At 41.8% G+C, this 19,084-nt stretch overlaps 3 protein-coding genes across 5 annotated transcripts; 1 reads left to right on the plus strand and 2 right to left on the minus strand.

Annotated features, from left to right (window-relative positions):
* The first annotated feature begins 311 nt into the window (after positions 1-311).
* On the plus strand, positions 312-4,165 carry LOC149391905 (3'-5' exonuclease domain-containing protein / K homology domain-containing protein / KH domain-containing protein). The gene is made up of 10 exons (XM_089621422.1): positions 312-533; positions 1,272-1,447; positions 1,581-1,712; positions 1,798-1,848; positions 2,089-2,185; positions 2,495-2,541; positions 2,788-3,004; positions 3,349-3,478; positions 3,573-3,615; positions 3,861-4,165. The coding sequence occupies exons 1-10, from the start codon at positions 401-403 to the stop codon at positions 3,936-3,938; spliced, it is 1,104 nt and encodes a 367-aa protein (XP_089477548.1). The 5' UTR covers positions 312-400; the 3' UTR covers positions 3,939-4,165.
* A 2,166-nt stretch (positions 4,166-6,331) lies between these two features.
* On the minus strand, positions 6,332-10,053 carry LOC149391906 (ENTH/VHS family protein). Of its 3 annotated transcripts, none has more exons than XM_089620467.1 (13): positions 9,922-10,053; positions 9,746-9,802; positions 9,592-9,643; positions 9,231-9,310; positions 8,974-9,052; positions 8,816-8,899; positions 8,555-8,700; positions 8,247-8,462; positions 8,035-8,165; positions 7,735-7,925; positions 7,567-7,623; positions 6,878-7,244; positions 6,332-6,730 (listed from the first exon to the last, which is right to left on the minus strand). In XM_089620467.1, exons 2-13 carry the CDS (start codon positions 9,784-9,786, stop codon positions 6,519-6,521), a joined length of 1,656 nt encoding a protein of 551 aa, XP_089476593.1. In that variant the 5' UTR covers positions 9,787-9,802; positions 9,922-10,053; the 3' UTR covers positions 6,332-6,518. The 3 variants fall into 3 exon arrangements, with proteins under 3 accessions (XP_089476593.1, XP_089476595.1, XP_089476594.1); XM_089620469.1 differs by having other exon boundaries at positions 9,746-9,793; positions 9,922-10,038; XM_089620468.1 differs by having other exon boundaries at positions 9,746-9,835; positions 9,922-10,038.
* Positions 10,054-11,141: 1,088 nt separating this feature from the next.
* LOC149391907 (uncharacterized) lies at positions 11,142-12,386 on the minus strand. Its single transcript, XM_089620073.1, has 2 exons — positions 12,359-12,386; positions 11,142-11,722 (listed from the first exon to the last, which is right to left on the minus strand). The coding sequence occupies exons 1-2, from the start codon at positions 12,384-12,386 to the stop codon at positions 11,142-11,144; spliced, it is 609 nt and encodes a 202-aa protein (XP_089476199.1).
* Between the last annotated feature and the right edge of the window lie 6,698 nt (positions 12,387-19,084).

A 19,084-nucleotide genomic window follows, 5' to 3' on the forward strand; every position in this document is an offset into this window, starting at 1 on the left:
GTAATATATCCGTCCGAGATACAGATAAATATCGTGAGATTTTATAAATACATACGATAAATTGCATGTGACATCAGTAACATTGTATGTGGAATGAAGAATGCACGCAAGAAAACTTAACTAAGTTTTTTTTTTTTTTTTGAAAAGTAAAACTTAACTAAGTTTTTAAACACATTTTTGTTACCTTTTAAACAAGGAAAACGAGGAGTAAAAATTAAAATTAATATACAAAATGCACGCTAATGTAGCCATTGGTGATTTTTTTTTTCTTTTCCCAAAAGAACACTAATAAAGAGAAAAAGGAAGTGACAGCTTCTTTTCTTTCCCTTTTTTCTATAATAAAACAAGAAAGAAATAGAAATATATATATATATATATATATATATATATATATTTATATATGAAGTTATTGAGTCAAGAAGGTTTTTCAATTCGAGTTTCGAGTGATTTTGGCTCTAATGCGCTGATCATGGCTTCTCTTCCTTCTTCTCCGTATCAGGCTAGCATTCCTCTTCACTCTCACTCTTCTTCTGGTAATCGCTACTTCCATTTTTGTTTATTTCGATTGAATTTTCCAGTTTCGTTTGTATTGAATAGACTTGTACTTGTTTCCTCGTTTCGGTCTGTGTTCAACCATTGCGAATATAGTCGAAAACAGCTTATTGTACGTGCTGTTTGGCTTCCGAGAAAATCCGCGCTTTCTAATCGATGACAATTATTATTATTATTTTTTATTTGTGTAACTTGACTTGAGGGATCGGATCGCTAAACAATGGTTGAGCTCAGAGGATTGCTCGTATCTCGCTATAAACACAGGAAGCGTAATTCGAGTTCTCGTTTTATTTATTTTTTCGATTTGATTTCATCAGTAAACAGTCGAAGCGATTGTCGACGATTGGATTGCTAGTTCTTGTCCATTTCCATTTGAAAATCGAAATAACGAGTAGATTCTGTAAATTGCTGATCCTCGCTTGAGGATGTTCTTTTGTCTCAATAATTTGATTTATACTTCGCTTGCTGATCCTCGTTTGCCTTTACTGAATTGGTATTTGACTCGATGTTTGTAGTCCTGAAATGAAGTAGGCAACTATAGATCATACTCTAGCAAAAAAATAAAAAAAACGATTGGTCGCTTTACTGGCAGTGAGAACAGGAGATAGTAGATTAGGACTTTTCTAATTAATTGATAATTATGTGTCATTTGTTTGTATGACCTGGTCAAATTAAAGAAATGGATGTAAAAGATTATTTTTCTGGTGTGATAAATACAGATGAGAAGTCCCTGAAACATGAAGCCCAGTTTACTGTGGTTCCGGTTTACATAGTCACTGAAGCGTCTCAACTTCCAGCTGATTTTCTTGATCCGTCGCCTGAAAGGAAGTTAGTCATTGGGTTTGATTGCGAGGGTGTTGATCTATGTCGCAATGGAACCCTATGTATCATGCAGGTAAAAGTAATAATGCCGAAGTTTTTTGTTTTATTATAATCTAGACTTTCACTAAGAAGTTTGTTTGAAGTTTCGTGGCGGCTTCAATTGAGATAATTATCTGATTTCGTGTAATAAAAATTATTTTTGGCAGCTTGCATTTCCAGATGCTATATATTTGGTGGATGCTATTCAGGGAGGAGAGAAGCTTGTGAGAGCCTGTAAGCCTGCACTTGAGTCTAGCTACATCACAAAAGTCATTCACGATTGCAAACGAGACAGTGAGGTCTCTTATTTGGTTTTAGCTACTCGGATATCTTAGCATGAGTTATTCGGATGTTTGGATTCTCATTGCGTATCTCCTTTTGCAGGCTCTGTATTTTCAGTTTGGCATCAAGTTGAACAATGTTATAGATACACAGGTATGTATTCTTTGGTTTCCAAAGACTGACTATTCTGTTGAACTTTGTCGATGAGGTTTTGTTGTGTGCTCAGATCAATTGCTGTCAGGGTCAGAATTTTTATTTTTGTTTTTTTGTCAGTTAGATCACTTTAAGAATAGCTCACAGGATTCTGAGCCGAAGAATTAAACATGACATTCCATAGTATATCTATCTCTCATGTGTGTGCATTATAAATAATGTATGTTCTTTGGTATTCAGATTGCTTATACACTAATAGAGGAGCAGGAAGGGCGAGCTCGTGCGCCAAATGACTATATATCCTTTGTTGGGCTTCTTGCAGATCCACAATATTGCGGTAATTTCTGGTCTCCGCTTCAATGTATTAGATTGGTTTTTCAAGATAATAGAACCTTCTCTTTTTTTTTTTTTAATTTCCAACCAAAAGCCAGAGTTAGGAATTCTGAATTGGCATATATTATTCTTTTCCGGCAAACCGTGTCACATTTTTTTTGGATGCTGCAACGTATAAATCAACAATCAATAGTTTAATGTCTCTGATTTTTCACATAAAATATTTATTATAACTAACCTTTGGCTCGGTGTTTAGCTATCATATTTTACCTTTCCGAATGACATATTCCAACTTCAATCTAAATGGTTGTAGGCATATCATATCTTGAGAAGGAAGAAGTTCGTGTTCTCTTGAGGCAGGTATGATCAAAACTTACCTTCGTGTGTAATTAATTATAAATCAGTCTGCTCTCCTTTGGCAGCGATTATGTGTTGCTATTACTTATTCGACTATCACAGTGTCAGTTACAGTATGAGCAGCTACAGCCTACAACCTAGGATATCAAACTTAGTTACAGAATTTAAGACTCAAGATAATTTATATATAGGTTAAGAAAACATGTGGGGTCTTGTTGATCTCACTTTGACGTTACTAATGTGAAACAGGATCCGAAGTTCTGGGCATACAGGCCATTATCGGAGCTGATGGTTCGCACTGCCACTGATGACGTGCGCTTTCTTCTATACATCTATCACAAGATGATGGGGAAATTGAATGAAGGCACATTATGGTATCTGACGGTTCGTGGTGCTCTTTATTGCCGATGCTTTTGCGTTAACGACAATGACTACGCCGACTGGCCATCTCTCCCTCCTCCTCCAGGTGCAACACCGTATAATTCATATTTGCTTCTAAAAAATTATATGTGTATATATATGTATATATATATTATATGTGTTTAAAAATAGAGTTTAGTTCCTAGGTTCCCATGCCTATCCCCACAACATTTGGGAAAATGTACACACTAACAATGGGTATCTTAATTCTTAAGAGAGGCTAGAACTCTTAGGTTGCAAAATCACATATTGCGTTGCGTTTTCGTTTAATATCCACCACTTTCTTGGCTTTCTATGAACGTCGTTGTGTAGTATAAACCCCAACCCATAGATATATCAATAAGGCTTTTGCATTGTATACACCATTTTGATTGTGATATCATTATTTAGATAGCCTGACTGTTGAGGGAAAAGCTCCAGCGGAAGAGATTCTATCAGTTCTTCCTGTTCCCCCTGGGAAAATGGGGTGTGTCATCGGCCGAAAAGGCGCTACCATTCTATACATCAAAGAATCTTGCAAGTACGCTTCTTTTCCTGTATCAAATATGATCCGTTTTCTTTTCTTTTTCTTCTTTCTTTTAGCTCTATTTTCAAATTGCATGACTTGATGGCAGTGCTGAAATACTCATCGGAGGTTCTAAGGGTCCACCTGATAAGGTCAGTCCATTCAGTCTTCAGCCCAATCTGACAGTAGTTTAAACACGTATTCTTGAAAGCAAATAGAACTTCGAATTTTACTTGGTATCAACCAATAAGGGTAGAAATGGATACTTTTATCATTAATTTTATAACGATATCGTTACAAAATGGTGATAAAAATGTCCAAAACAAAACTTGTGGATCTTCATGCCCGTAATTTTTGCCAAAAAGTGTCTCATGGTCTGATATTGTGTGGAATACAGGTATTCATAATAGGAGCTGTCAAACAGGTGAGGAAAGCAGAAGCCATTCTGAGAGGAAGAATGGTAGACTTTGGCTGAATAAACGTATAATACATCCTTTGCTGTTTGTGCAACCGAGACTCTATACACAGAAGAGTTCCCAAATATCCAAAAAGTCGGGTTTATGTTTCCTTTTGGTCCTTTGTTATTTTGGTGTTAGGGAGGCATTGGTGGATTGAATTTTAAGGGTTTGGAATGTTTTAGTCGTACACATTAATAAACGTTGATGATATTGCAATGGAATATGATAACTGTTCACCTGCTGATCGGTCGATCGTTTCATAATTTAATCAAAATCAAACTGCTTTAATAATAAATACCCGTAGAATCCGCTGGGCCAAAGTTTAAAAAGCCGGTCGTTCATAAGATGTGTGGCTTTAAAAAAATTAAAGTTGACAATATTCAAAATTCAACACACATTAAAAAGCCCTAGCTAATAAAAAAACGACTCGGGGGTAATCTCGTGCGAAAATGTTTTGGCCTGGGATTTATATCTCGTGTCAGGAGCACAATTTGACCCGTTTTGCTATTTCGATTTTCTAAGATGTTCATTGGTTGGAGATTGTCATGACATGCGCTATACTTATGCGAGAGGTTATTATCAATCAAAAGGCCTTATTGTAACTAGGGATAGCAATTTTACCCACATACTCACGTACTCGTTAGACCCTATCCACCACTGGTCTTACCTGAATAAATGGATATAGATAGGGTACGGGTATTACCCATTAAAAATTTGGGTAAGGTATGGTTTTTAAGTACTCTACCCAAGAATCTACACATACTCTACGCGCTTGAAATTATCACTATATTTATGAACTCTAAGTAAATTTTGGTGTACGTATTTATTAATTTAGATATTTTTTTAGATTTATTTATTTTTTATTTTAAGTATTTTTTTAAAAATTTGTTTATTTTTTCTCAATAAATGTAATAATAAATGAGTAAAAAAATACTCACGATTTACAATGTACCCTCTAAGATTTTACTCAGACCCAAACCCATAAAAAATAAATGGATATGGATAAGGTATGATTTATATAAAAAAAAATTAAAAAAAATTAAAAAAAAAAAACCGTGGGTAGGGTTTGGTTTTGCAAGACTCTACACGTTACCAACGGTATTTCTCCTCCATTTAAGTGAGGGTGTAGAACAAGTGCAAGCTTTGATCGCGGATGAAAGAATTCACGGTTTTTAAAGAAAAGAGAGTAAAAAAAAATTAAAATTCAAGAACACACAAATGTGAACATCGAATAGACGCAAATTGTGAATGACAATTTTGAACTAGTCCTAAATGAAAGTAATTGTTGTTATTTGGCCTTTATAATGATTTTTTTGCTTCTTTAAAATGACATGTCGTCTTGCGACAAACTGCTTCTTTGGGATACGCTTGGTTCAAGAACTAACAAAATGTGTCAAAAAAAAATTTATATGGTATATTACACAAATATGCTTTTACGGTAATTTTCTGAAACGATTCTCTCTTTTTTTTTCAAATGATTTTCCTCTTATTTTAAATTAAATTATAAATGATGAAAAAAAAACGTATGAGAAAAAAACTCAAATAAAATATTAAACAGCAAGGAAAGTATTTTCAGAGTCAATAAAAAACAATAAAATTAAAAAAAAATCTAAACATGCACTTTAGAAAAACAAGGAGAAAACACAAAATAAAGAGATGACAATGAAAATAGTTAAACTTGGGTTAAATAATAATAAAAATCAACTGGGTCTAATGATATACGAACTAGAAATGAATACCCCAACAGTCATAAAATTCCCCTATTCCTTATAAAGTTTGTGCGTCGCATTTCAATTCTGTCGTTAACCCTAAATCCTAATCGGCTCTCTCCAAGAAACTCTCAAAGAAATTCTCAATTCCTTCACTTCTAGAACTCAAAAACTCAATTCCCTCATGGCGGACCGGATCCCACGTCGGGAGGATATTCCGGCCTTGGCCGATTTGCAATACAAACGACATCAACATGTGGGACCAAAGGCATGAAGATTTATGGATTCTTGAAAAAGAGTCTGAATAATGAATATTCGTCTGGGTATATAACCCTAATATAACCAAGAAAATAAAAGACCGAAATAACTCTTTATAAATCTAATAATGGCATATATACTATGTTATTATGCCCCCTCAAACTCGCGATGCTACAGCTATAAGCGTTAAGAATTTGTCAGCTAAAAAGCAGAAGCACGAATTGGAGTGAACCTTCGTTAACAAATTAACAATATGAAGCGACGATGGAACATATGGCAATGCGATCGTACCAAACTATAAATGATGACGAGTGACATAATAATCAATTTCAATATGCTTGGTTCCCTCATAAAAATTATTTTGCTTTTTCAGAATTATTACTTTTAGCTAGTTTTAATAAATTGACAATTGTTTTTCCTACGATATAAAAGCAAGCCCTAGCTAGCAATCAATCTCACCGAAAATTATTATTCGCATAGTAACAGACACTCACAATTGTACAATCAATCGCGATGAAAATATTACACCAAAAAAACACCCATATGATAACACATTTTGTTAACATACTAAAAAAAAACACAAACGCCAAAGAACGGGACTGAGGCAAGAGAACTGAAGATCATATACATTTACTTTTGGAATCCCCCGTATTGGTACGACTGGCTACCGAGGCTCGAGAAGAAATCCTCGTCGGCTATCTTCGGTGCAGATTGAAAAGTCGACTTTCCAAGACCAGAGCCCGAGCCCATCGCCTGCCCCATGAAATATGAAGTCTGTGGACCTTTCTCCCTTTCGTCCGACCCGCCCACAACACCAACATCCACCAGAGACGCTTTCTTGGCTGATTGATCAAACACACATTTCAATATTAGAAACAGTCCCGCAGTATATAATAAAAAAAATAGCATTATTGAGATCAGATACATGTTTTTGTGAGGCTAGAAGAATGATATAAGGAATGAAAAATGGAATGTGTGACACTACTTACGAGCAGATATATTGAGATCAATCAATCCGCGGGTAAGAGAATCCGCCCAGATTCCTGATTTCACCTGGAAGCCATCCTTCTTTGCTGAAGGCTTTGAGTCTGATGAAAGACCACTCAAATGATCGCTGCCATTATTGGCAAAGCTCTGGGATGGCTCTGAAGGAACTGGGTTTGAGTGAGAGGTGAATGAGCCGAAAGGGTCTGAACCATCAAAACTGTTAAGTGGCACGGAAGCAAAGGGATCGACAATGTTATTGTTTGTGGGCTTAGGTTCTGGTTGCACAACTGATTCAGAACTAGCAAAAAGATCAACTGTAGAAGAAACCGAAGAAGAAACAGCTGGTCCTGATGCAAACAGATCAATGTTCTGGAAAAAAAAAACACGCACACGTTAATACAATTGTCAAACTCAATTCTATTTTTGGCACGAGAACAAAGTAATACACGAGTGAGTACAACCTAAAATCAGCGATGCAGATATAGATACAGGGTAGGACATAATGATAACAGCTAAATAAATCAGGTAAAGCCTTGATCAAGGGAAGGTATATAGAGTAAGTTTTGTAATTAGAAATTTCAAATAGATGTGCCAGCATTATAATGCAGTTCAAATGACTTGAAATATTATTTTTTGCATACTGAAAAAAGACCAGAGAGAGCCATCTTCCAATGACTTGTCTAAATCTTACCTTAGTTTCAACCGGTGCTGGCGCTGACACAAAATCTGCATCTGCAAACAAATCAACCTAGCCAAAACGATATGACACGAAACACCCAGTTAAAATCCTAACAGAACCTTCATAAATTTTATGTTATACAACACATAAAGATGCCACGCATTTGAAAAGTATTCTTACCTCGGCCTGAGAATTCCTGCTAGTTTCAACAGGTGGCGGCGCAGACACAAAAGTTGCATCAGCAAAAAGATCAACCTCTGATGGATTGTTATTCGCAGTGGTGTAGTCTGACAAGACCGGTGCTGGAGCATCCATGAGGTCACCGATCAAGCTCCCCCCAAACAGATCCTGATTAGAACTTCCGGAAGTTTCTGTAGCAACAAAATCCACAGCACATAATTCCTTATCCACAGTGAACCTCTCTTTCTTGACTCGTGATGATGTATAAATATTGACCTCATTTTAGTTCACACTACTTACTCTTAGTGGCAGTACCACGTGGATCAAAATCGTCAAAATCATCCTCGGCAATTTCAGAAGGCAGGCTCGTGCTTTGAGGAGGAGCTGTACCCTTTGACTTGCTTGTCGTTCGAGATGATTGATCCTTCCCTCTGGAACATTAAACAATTAACTAAGTCCCTACGAAACAGTCGATCTTACTAGGGATCCATGATACTAGATGTAAACTCTACCTCCGATACTTTGACGAACTCTCCTTCAATGCGCTTTCTTGATTGTCAAGGGTACGGCGGGACTTAACATACTTGTCTTTCTCAAGATTTTCGCCTTCATTCTGATCTCGGTCTTTATAACTATCTCCGTAGCGATCACTACTTTGGTAGTTCCCACTACTGTGCGACCTTGAACTTGACTTGTAACTTATTCCACTAGATGACAGTCCTACATACCTGATTACAGCAGATCAAACAATTTTCAGGATGGTCATATAAATAATCAAGAATAAACAGAATAAAAAGCTTTCAAGTAAATTCTTGCATACTTGTCCCGATTAGCAGCCGCTTTGTTTCTGGCCTCTTGTATTTTATCCTTGTTATTCAAAAGGGCAGTAATTGTTTCTGCCTTCTTTCTCACATTTATCCCCAAATCCTTCCCGCTCGGCTCAACATATTCAAAACTTGATAACGACTTACCAACAAAACGCAGAACGACAAAAAATGAATACAGTTCGACGATAAACTTGACCACAAAGATAAGAAAACAAGATGATAATATTATCTTTCAGAGCATCATAGACACTTACAGAGATTTGGAAAGTATGCTCTATAATGTCGTCAACAGCACGTTCTGAACCATGTCCCACCAGATATTCTATCACAGTCAACGCCTGTCACGAAATTGATTTTAGAACCCTAGTGTATTAATAATTAAAAGCAAGCAACACAGGAAGATACAACACACCTTATACACATATCGCCAATCCTTTCCAGTTTCAGTCAATCTCGTCCATAACACACTCATAACCATCTGACACTCGGAACTGAAAGATATAAATAAGATTCAATTTCACAAATCCAAAATACAAACTCAGTACAAACCGTACAAAAATCACATTTCTTAAGAAACAAACACAGTACAAAAATCTAAAACAAATCAGAGATAAAAAAAAAAAAAAAAAAAAAAAAAAAAAAAAAAAGAATCGGTTATTCAAACCGTACAACTTCTTAGTGGCTTGTGCTATCTCAGCCAGTGCCGAACCATGAGGACCCCATGGCTCATCGTCAGTTGCATCGAGAACCTGTATCGAACATCAAAGAGTCACCTAAAACAAACATCCTATAAATAACAAAATAAAAAATCTTCAAAGCGTACTAAATAAGCTATAAATATATCAAGGAATAACTGGATCAATGTTATGGTTGTGCATAAATGCGTAATCGATGCCAGAAGCTTCAGGCACATACTCTTATACAATCATGCGTTGACACAAGTCAGACACCAGTTCAATGCTATTACCGATATGAAAATCAATCCAGAAAAAAAAAAAAAAAAAAAAAAAAAAAAAAAAAGATACAGTACCTTCTGCTCGATCTCCGGAACCTTTAACACCTTCAAATTGACCTCCCTCTTTCTGTCAACCATAAGATATATAAGCTCGTAAATACTTTAAAAAGCCCAAGCAATTTAGATTCATATTCAATGGAAGGAGAGCGACGAGGAAAAGGAAACCAACATTTCGCGGACAGTTTGATCGAAGACCTTCATGAAATCCATGGCGGATCTGCGCAATCTAGGAAGAATAAGCGAGAGTGCGTGATGAAATCTGAGGGAATTACGATGGATCTAAATGATTGTGTTTAGCGAAGCGAAACGAAAATTAAAAAAACTAAAATGCATATATATATAAACCTTAGATCTTGGGGACAAAGCGCCGGTCGCAAAATAAGCAGGTGCGTTTCTGTTTGTTATGGATTTTCAGTAGAAAGATTGACAGAAAGACTACCAATAAAAATGAGAGAGAGAGAGAGAGAGAGAGAGAGAGAGAGAGAGAGAGAGAGAGAGAAACAATTTGTTGTTTTTACAGTTAATGTCGTTTTTCAATAGACAAAATTGTCGTTTCGATTTGAATTTGTAAAAATAGTATTAATTGCCTCTTATCTTTTGAGAAAATGGGCTCGGGGCCTTCTATTAGATTATGGATAAAATACCCAGAGATACAGCTTTAGATTTTCTTGATCCAAAGTACAAAAGGAACCTCGATCGGAGCCGATCAACCGCTAACGCTAACGTCAACGCCAAATACAAATAAATGTCCAGTTTGTGCACAGAAAGCACAATGCGAATAGAGCAAATATCAAGCTCTTTCAAATATCCCTGAATGGATGGTGGAAAGATCCGACCAACCGTGGTCCATCGACCATGAAGAAGACAAATCTTCTGCCTGCATAGACAAAAGTCTAACAGAGTTTCCCGAGCGAAAAGTTGGACGATGGCTAACCCAACTCCAAACCAAAATATAATATTACCTACTAAAACAAAGTTCCAACAAAAACTAAATAAAACCAAATCTGAAACAAACAGCAAACCAAAACCAACACCCAGATCGGCGGAGCGCATCTCCGAAAGACAAGCCCCAATACCGCGACGAGACACCTCCAACCGGAAACCCGAGACAAGCGGCGGAGCGAAGCTTTCGTCGCCGGAGAACGACGAACGGCCACCCAAAACCCACATCCCGATAAGAGCGGCGGAGAGGGGCTGCGAAGCTGCGAGGAGCAAACCCAGACGATGACGAACAGCGGAGCTGCGCACCTCGAAGAGGCTGCCGGAACAATCCGATGGCTGGATCTGGAGGATTGAAACAGATCTGAAAAAGTTCAAAGAGAATGAGAAAAATAAACAAAAGCTTGGAAGAAAAGAGAGCTCGAGGGGCTCCCCCCCAGGTCGGAGCTTGCCGCAGCAGCGGCGTCCGGACCCCGAAGGGGATGGCGGCGGCTCAAACACTGAGACTATTCTGCTTCTGGAGAGGGGGTTTTTTTTTTAGCAGGAGAGAGAAAGTCATGTTGTTGTTGACTAATTGCCTCTTTTTTTTTTTTTTTGAAAAACCTGGTACACCAGGGAAGATGGCATTAAGGCATATCAGCCAAAACAGTTTTGGAGAGTTCAGGGGGAACAGCCTCCTCCCAAACCTCATTGGACAAAAGATGGATAGCTTTTTTCGCAAGCCCGTGGGCAACAGAATTACAAAGTCTTGGAATGAAGATAAACCGACAATCTGAAAAAGCCGAGGCAGCGGACTTTATAGCCGAAGCCACTGTACCCGCCTCCGTACTCTGCATGTTGTCTTGGTTGATGAGAGAGATGGCCTTCGAGCAGTCGGACTGGACCACGACGCGAATAAAACCTCGATCCCGAGCTAGTTCCACGCCCCGAAGAATTGCCCATAGCTCAGCGACGAGTGGCGAAAAGCCGCGCTCAACAAGATAAGCGAAGGCAGACAGCACCGCCCCCGACGCGGTGCGAACCACTCCACCCACACCGCATCTTTGGGACGCCACCGAAACAGCGGCATCAACCGAGATCGCTACAAAACCGTCGGGAGAGGGGGGCCAACGGGGCCGGGCAGGGGTCTGCGGAGGGCTCGGCTTGTTGTTGCTTGATGCGTTCCGGAACTCGTCGAGATAACCGGTAGACCAATTGGCGAGGTCCACTAGTGTAATGTATAAACTTTTGTAAACGCTCGACTTGTGAATTTGAATAAAATGGACGAGTTTTAATTCAAATTCTTGTTGCATATGAGACGTCCTTAGATTATAAATATCTTGGGAAATGATAATATTTAAGGTCGATGAAATTTCGGAATGAGAATATTCGAGTAATTCAATATTATTATTCGAAACATACTCGGAGATTTAAAAATCTCGAGAGTAAAAGTAAATTTCGAGATCCCTTAAATATATTCAAGATAACGGGAAATAATAACAATTTTCTCGGTTATTTTTCAAGATTATTTTTTTTAATTAATTAAGGACAGGATTGTGAGATTTTATTTTAAAAGGACTTATGTGCAACATTTTGAAGGATGAGATTGAAAGAAAAAGAGAAAAATGGGTCGTTTTAAGAGAATCGTGGCAATATTAGAGTGGGCCACGTGTGCACGTGTGGCGCGAGGAGAGGTTGCCACGTGGGTTTCTTATTCCACTCACCCCTCCCTTGCACGGCCACCTCACCATTCTATCTCTTTTCTTCTTCTTATCTTTTCTTCTTCTCTTCTTCTTCCTGGGTCTCTCGCGCAAGAACCAGACAAGGAAAAAAAAAGAAGAAGAACCTCGAGCTCAATCTTCACTCGTCACCGAGCCCATCATCACCGCCATCCTTTCTCTCACTCTTCTTCTTCCTTCCTCTTCTTCGCGCACCACCCTGCACCGAGCCACGTCGCCGCGCGTCCACGCCGAGGAAGAACAACGTCGTCAAGGACCGCCGTGACGCCGGAGCAAGGAAAAGACGCGGGGAAGGAAATAAGGACCCTCCGAGAAAGCTAGAACCCGTGGGTTGAGGTGAGATTTCGTTTCCCTGAATTGGATTTGAAATCTAGGGTTCACAGCTAGTAATTTGGGGGTTTTTTATTTCGGGTTAAATTCAGTGAAATTTCTTGGTTTTAATCGCTGTTTGGACTCGATTGGTGATGATTATAACTTGAATTTGAGGATTGTTTTCGATTTTCCTTGGTTTGGCTTGGTTTTGGCCGAAAATGGGGTTCTAGGGTTCATGGATCTTGTTGTTGGGTTTTTGTGATTTCTGGAGGTTGTTTAGTGATATTAAGACGTTTATGAACCTGTTAATCGCTTGGGTTTTGATCGACATGGCTGTTGGAATTTTGTTTGAATTTTGGACGAATTTTCAGTGTTTTTGGGTCTCTTGGCCGTGTGATTTTTCTTGAGGTTTGTTTTGAACTCGGTTTGGTATCGTTAATATGAGGCTGTGGTGATGATTAAGAATTTTGGATATTGGTTTTGAGAGTCGTCTTGATTAAATCCTGTTTCGCCGAGTGTTTTGTTGGCCGTGTGCTTGTTGTGATAATATCTGAGCCTCGGAAGTTTTGTGATCATTTTTGTTGAGTCGTTATGGTTAGTATGGTTTCGGTTGGATTGGGTTCGGGTTTTGAATTGTGATATCGGGATTCGGATTTTGAAACTGATAAGGATTTGGAATTTAAGATGTTAACTCGTCGTTGGATTCCAGGTTTGATTTACATATCTTGACGGACGAACGGGAACCAGACGAGTCAAGAGCGACGAGATCAGTTTCTGAAGATGTCAAGTGAAAGAGTTATCGAAATAAAGCTCGATTAACTCGTGAGTTTTAAATCGCTTATAGCGTTTAAATACTCTTAGATATGTACTTTCAGTATTTAAATAAATAATTTATAATTATTTATTTAATGATGTTTTTGAATTTAATTTAATTATTCGTTTGGAATTCTCGATTATTTTGTTTTCGGATTATTGAATTTATTTGAGACTCGTGATTAATTGTTGAATTTTATTTCGTATCCATCTCGGTACGAGAATACGCGAGACTTGAATAAATTTAACTTCCGAAGAACCGGGGAATAATAAATTAAATTCTCGAATTTCGAACCAACTCTTATCCCGACAACGAACCCTATCCTCTTTAAGTAAACTTGAATCCAATAACTAACGGATTTTCAACTCCGGATGCTAGTTCTTTCGACATTTCGATAAGAGCCAAGTGCCTCGAAGAACGTGCGAAGCAAGACATCTACGAGAATCGTCGAGCTTTCTGTCGAACAATTCCAAGTAAGTGTGGAGACATAAGTCAACTACATACCAAGGGAATAACCCTGTTTGTTTGTGCATTTATTTGCTAGTAAACAAGAGTAGGTGAAAGCCCTAAAATGAATAAACATGAAAGTTAAGGCTTCGGCCACTCTTGCTTGAAAATTTAGTTCGGGTACGCCCGTTAGGTTCAAACGCTAACTTGAACCAGCCACGTTTTCTACGTGTATAGTCAGACCTCTCTTCTAACTCTAGGAAGTAGGTTAGAATCGAGAGGACGGAAGAGCGATAAGACTCTCGAATTCGATCGGGAGTAGAGAGTTCGAAAGTCACATTTCGAGCTTTCAGTTTAAAACACTTAACGAGCTTCAAAGGGAAATAATAATTTCTTTCGGGGTTTATCCCGTTACGCTCTTCCGTATATAAGTTTAACGTGTACGCTGCTAGTTGCAGGGTACCCAAACTTTAATTAACTCGTGTCGGTGGTACCCACAAGTCAACGACATGTGTTTGTGGCAGACCTAGGTGGTCTGTATGGCGCTGAGTACTCAAAACTGGGGAGAAACCCAACGGTAACGGGCAGTCGCCACGAGCGAACCCGATGGTAAAGGGCAGTCGCCTCGAGCGAACCTAACGGTAACGGGCAGTCGCCACGAGCGAACCCGATGGTAAAGGGCAGTCGCCTCGAGCGAACCCAACGGTAACGGGCAGTCGCCACGAGCGAACCCGATGGTAATGGGCAGTCGCCTAGAGTGAACCCATTCAGCAATGAGCAGTCGCCTCGAGTAAACTCATTGTCGTGCCAAGTGGGCACACATGCGCCGACGTCAGATGAAGATGGTACCACTAGTGGATCCCAGACAATCTTAAAACACCTAAGCCGCCGTAAGACTGCTGCTCGAGGTCTGAGGCTGGCTTATTGTCGTTGTGGAGATCGTAGCAGAAGAGGATGTACGATCTTGCAGAACGACAAGTGAATAGATAGAGTGTGATATCACGCGTCAGTCATGCTCTAATGTTATGTTCTAGCTATATCTAGCAATCATTCTGCATTCTTGTGTGTTTGTTTGCACGTCACATGGCATTAGTCGTTTTACTTTTTAGATAGACTCCCACTTACTGAGTCAATCGACTCATAGTTTTATGACCCTTGGTAATGTAGATAAGGGAAAAGCTGGTAAGCGGGAAACGAGATTGAAGACCGAGACCGAGCGCGTATTACCTTGACCTATGGGCTATGGGGTTTCTTAATCGGGGGTTAGTGTCTTCTGTTAAAACGTTCCGGAACATATTTGTATAGGAGTCGCTATAAGACTCTAAGTTATAAAAGCGAAAAATTTCCCCGAATTTTCGCAAACTATTTTATTATGTTTAATTTATGTGTTTATATTATGAGTTATGTACAGATTTGAGTTGATCAGTCGCGGTTCGTGGGCGAGCTATCGCTTGCGGGTCGTGACAACTAGATTCATCACCCGCCCGTTGTGCAAACCGTCATTCCGGTAGTTCCATGCGCTCCAAGAATGAAACACAAAAGCTTCAAAGTTAGCCACTGAGAGACTCGTTTTCATGCGGGAAAGGAAATCGATGATGTCGCCGGAGAAGTTGGTTTTTATGTCCGCCCACCAGCCCGTGGATTTCCACAGAGGAGAGATTTTCCGGCAGCCCCACAGTGCATGGAAAGTATCTTCATACGGCGCCCCACATCTCCGGCAGCCCGGGTCTATGGGCATGCCCTGTCGCACCAGGTTCCCGCCGGAGGGGATCCAACCCCGAGCCGCCCGCCACAGTAAGAAACGAATTTTGGGAGGAATCTTCAGCTTCCAAAGGCTTTCCCACCATTTCCTCGAAGCGCTGGAGTTGGACGCCTCGCCAACGGGAAGGAGATCGCTCAGGGCTCGGTAGCCGCTCTTCACCGAGTACTCACCGTCTTCCGAGAAGTGCCAACATAGTGTATCCTCGTTAGCGCCCACTCCATCGGGGAGCCTAAGGATTTCACGCACATCATCTTCCTCGCACCAGCCCCGAAGAAGCTCCACATTCCATGCCCCCCAAGGGAACCTAAAGCTCGCCACCGAGATCCCCGGTGGTATCCTATTACCAACGCGTAGGCTGAAATTTCCGGGGCGAGGGATCCACTTGCCGGATCGCGCCTCGACCGAGTCGCCTCTCCCGATCTGCCACCGTGTTCCCAAATCAATAACTTTGCGTCCCCAAAGCAGCCCTTTCCATAAACTAGAGGCGTGAGGGGAGCTCGAGACCTCTAGGATGCTCGAGTTCGGAAAGTAGGAAGCTTTGAGGACTCTAGCTCCCAACGAGTCGGGTAATCGCAGCACCCTCCAAACCGTCTTGGCCAAGAGGGCTTGGTTAAACCGTTCAAGGTTTCTAAAGCCGAGTCCTCCTCTCTTCTTGCGTTCGCACAACTTCTCCCACGTCCCCCAATGCATTTTGCGTTTTTCCTCATCACTCCCCCACCAAAAAGCCGCCGCCATGCGGTGAAGATCCGTAATAAGAGTCTTTGGGAGTTTGAAACAATGCATCACGTAGTTAGGGATCGCTTGAATGATAGCCTTGATGATAATCTCTTTACCGGCCAACGAGAAAAACGAGCCCTTCCAACCCTTCACCTTTTTCTACACCCGCTCCTTGAGGAAGCGGAAGATAGCCGCTTTGCTTCTCCCCGTCGTCATGGGGAGGCCGAGGTAACGTTCATGGGCTTCCGTTTCAGCAACTCCAAGAGCCCGAACAACATCCGTTCTCGGCCCCGGCCTCACCTTTTTCCCGAAGCTCACCTCCGACTTCTCGAAATTAATAACTTGGCCCGAAGCTCGCGCATACGTCTCGAGGCATCTCTTAACCTCCCTCCCTTGACTCCCCGTGGCCTTGAAAAAAATAATACAGTCGTCGGCGAAGAAAAGGTGGGAGACTCTAAACCCCGGAATGCCAAAGCGGATACCGTTGATCAAACTCAGGTCCTCCGCTCTACGAAGGAGGGCCGAGAGACCTTCGGAGCAAAATAGGAAGAGGAAATGGGAGAGCGGATCCCCTTGGCGAAGCCCTCTTTGCGGAACAATGTCATCTTTATATTCCCCGTTCACCACGAAGGAGAAGCGGACAGTTCGCACACACCTCATCACAAGCCGAACCCACCGTCTATCATACCCGAGAGCTAGCATAATAGACTCGATGAAGTCCCACTCAACCCGGTCATAGGCCTTAGACATGTCGAATTTAAGGGCTCCGTAGAACCCATTTCCGAATCTACCTCTCCGCATCGTATGTAGCCCTTCAAACCCGACCATCACGTTGTCAAAAATCTGCCTTTCTCCCACAAAAGCACCTTGGTTGTCGGAGATAGCCGCTTTCATCGTGGGCTTGAGGCGGGCCACGATGCATTTCGCCACCGCTTTGTAGATGACATTACACAAGCTAATCGGGCGAAAATCCTGCATCCGGGAAGGCTTCTCGCATTTCGGGATTAAGACGATGGCGGTCTCGTTCAACTCCCCGAGCTCATGATCCTCGTTCAATATGCGGAGACACAAGCTAGTAACATCGTCGCCCACGACATCCCAAAATTTGCGATAAAACAGTCCCGGAAAACCGTCTTTCCCGGGGGCTTTGGTCGCATCAATCTCGAAGAAAGCACTCTTGACCTCTTCCTCCGTGAACTGGGCCAGAAGAAGATCGTTCATGTCGGCTGTGATGATCGGGGCAATTCCACTCGAGATCTCTGCCAACTCAACACCACTCGGCTGCGAGGAAGAGAACATATTAGTGAAATAACGAGAAATGATAGCTTGTACCTCCTCTGCGGACTCGGTCCATACACCGTGCTCGTCAAAAAGACCCGTAATATGATTTTTCTTCTTGCGTGTCGTGGCTTTCCGGTGAAAGAACTTGGTATTGCGGTCTCCATCTTTCAGCCAGGCAATGCGACTCCTCTGTTTCCAGTAGGTAGCTTCCTTATCCAAGAGCACATTAAGCCGTCTCTCTTCTAAGCGCACCGCAGCCTCCTGGATGGGCCTACTCGAAGAGTTTAGTTCCTCAAGCGTAGCCCGTTGCTTCTCGATGAGCGCCCGCATTTGCCGATATTTCCCGCGGCCCCAAAAGGCAAGGGCCTTAGAGCACTCCGCCAAGGACCGATGGACATTGCTCGACCAAGTCCTTTCGATGATATCGCCGCATTCCTTTTCCTCGCACCACGCAGCCTCGAAAAAGAACCGTCGAGAGTGTCTTTGCTTTTTACCATCGGCCCCCGAAACATTCCCCTCGAGCCGGAGAAGGAGGGGTCTGTGGTCCGACGCCCATAAGTCAAGATGCTCGACGCTACCCAAGGGGAAGGCCAAGACCCAGTCGGAGTTGGCCACGCACCGATCCAATCGCTCCCAGATAAAGTCATCACCGAACTTCATTCTCCACATAAAAGGATCACCCGTGTACCCAAGGTCCACGAGGTCATTGTCATCAACAGCTTTCATGAACGCTTCAATCTGCCCCGGAGCCCTCGTATTCCCTCCACGCTTCTCGTGTGCAGACAACAGCTCGTTGAAGTCGCCACCACAAAGGAGCGGGCCCGGTGAGAGCTCGCAAACCCGCCGTAGGAGTTCCCAAGAGAATTTCCTTAACGTCACGTCCGGGTTTCCATAAAATCCAACAAATCTCCAGAAAACACCTTTATTAGTACACATTCTAGCCTCGATGTGGAACCGAGAATACGAGCCTACACTCACACTCGCTTCTAGGTTCCATAACAAGATCAGCCCTCCGCTCCGCCCTACTGATTCCACCGCAAAGCACCATCCAAACCCCAAAAACACTCTCAAACGCTCGGCCGCCGTCTTCGATAGGCGTGATTATGAGATAAAGACAAACTCGGGATTGTGCTTTGACACGTGGAACCGAAGGGCCTCCCTCGTCCAGGGGTTGCCAATACCCTGGACGTTCCAGATAAGGCCTATCATGGCTCCCGGCGGCCTTGCTCCGCAAGGGTCGCCGATGAAGAGTCAGGAGAACCGAAAGCCATATCTCCTGTGGGAGAAAGCACTTTGGGTGGTAGCGTGACAGAGTCCCCCACATCCGGAGCGACCCCTGTGTTACTTGGGGAAGGGAGGGTCGCCGGTCGGCCAGCTGGCAGCTTGCGTTTCCTGGTGGTCGTAAACGCCGGGTCTCGACGTTCCCGGGAATGAGCACTTCCACGTGACGAAGTAGACTTGAGCAGCTTTGGGCCGTGTGGTTTTTGTGTAAACGCCGAGCGAAATGAGTCCCCTAGG

This window comes from Urtica dioica, chromosome 7, assembly GCF_054948205.1.
Source record: "Urtica dioica subsp. dioica isolate 48M chromosome 7, U.dioica_male_clone48M_v1_H2, whole genome shotgun sequence".
NCBI lineage: Eukaryota > Viridiplantae > Streptophyta > Magnoliopsida > Rosales > Urticaceae > Urtica > Urtica dioica.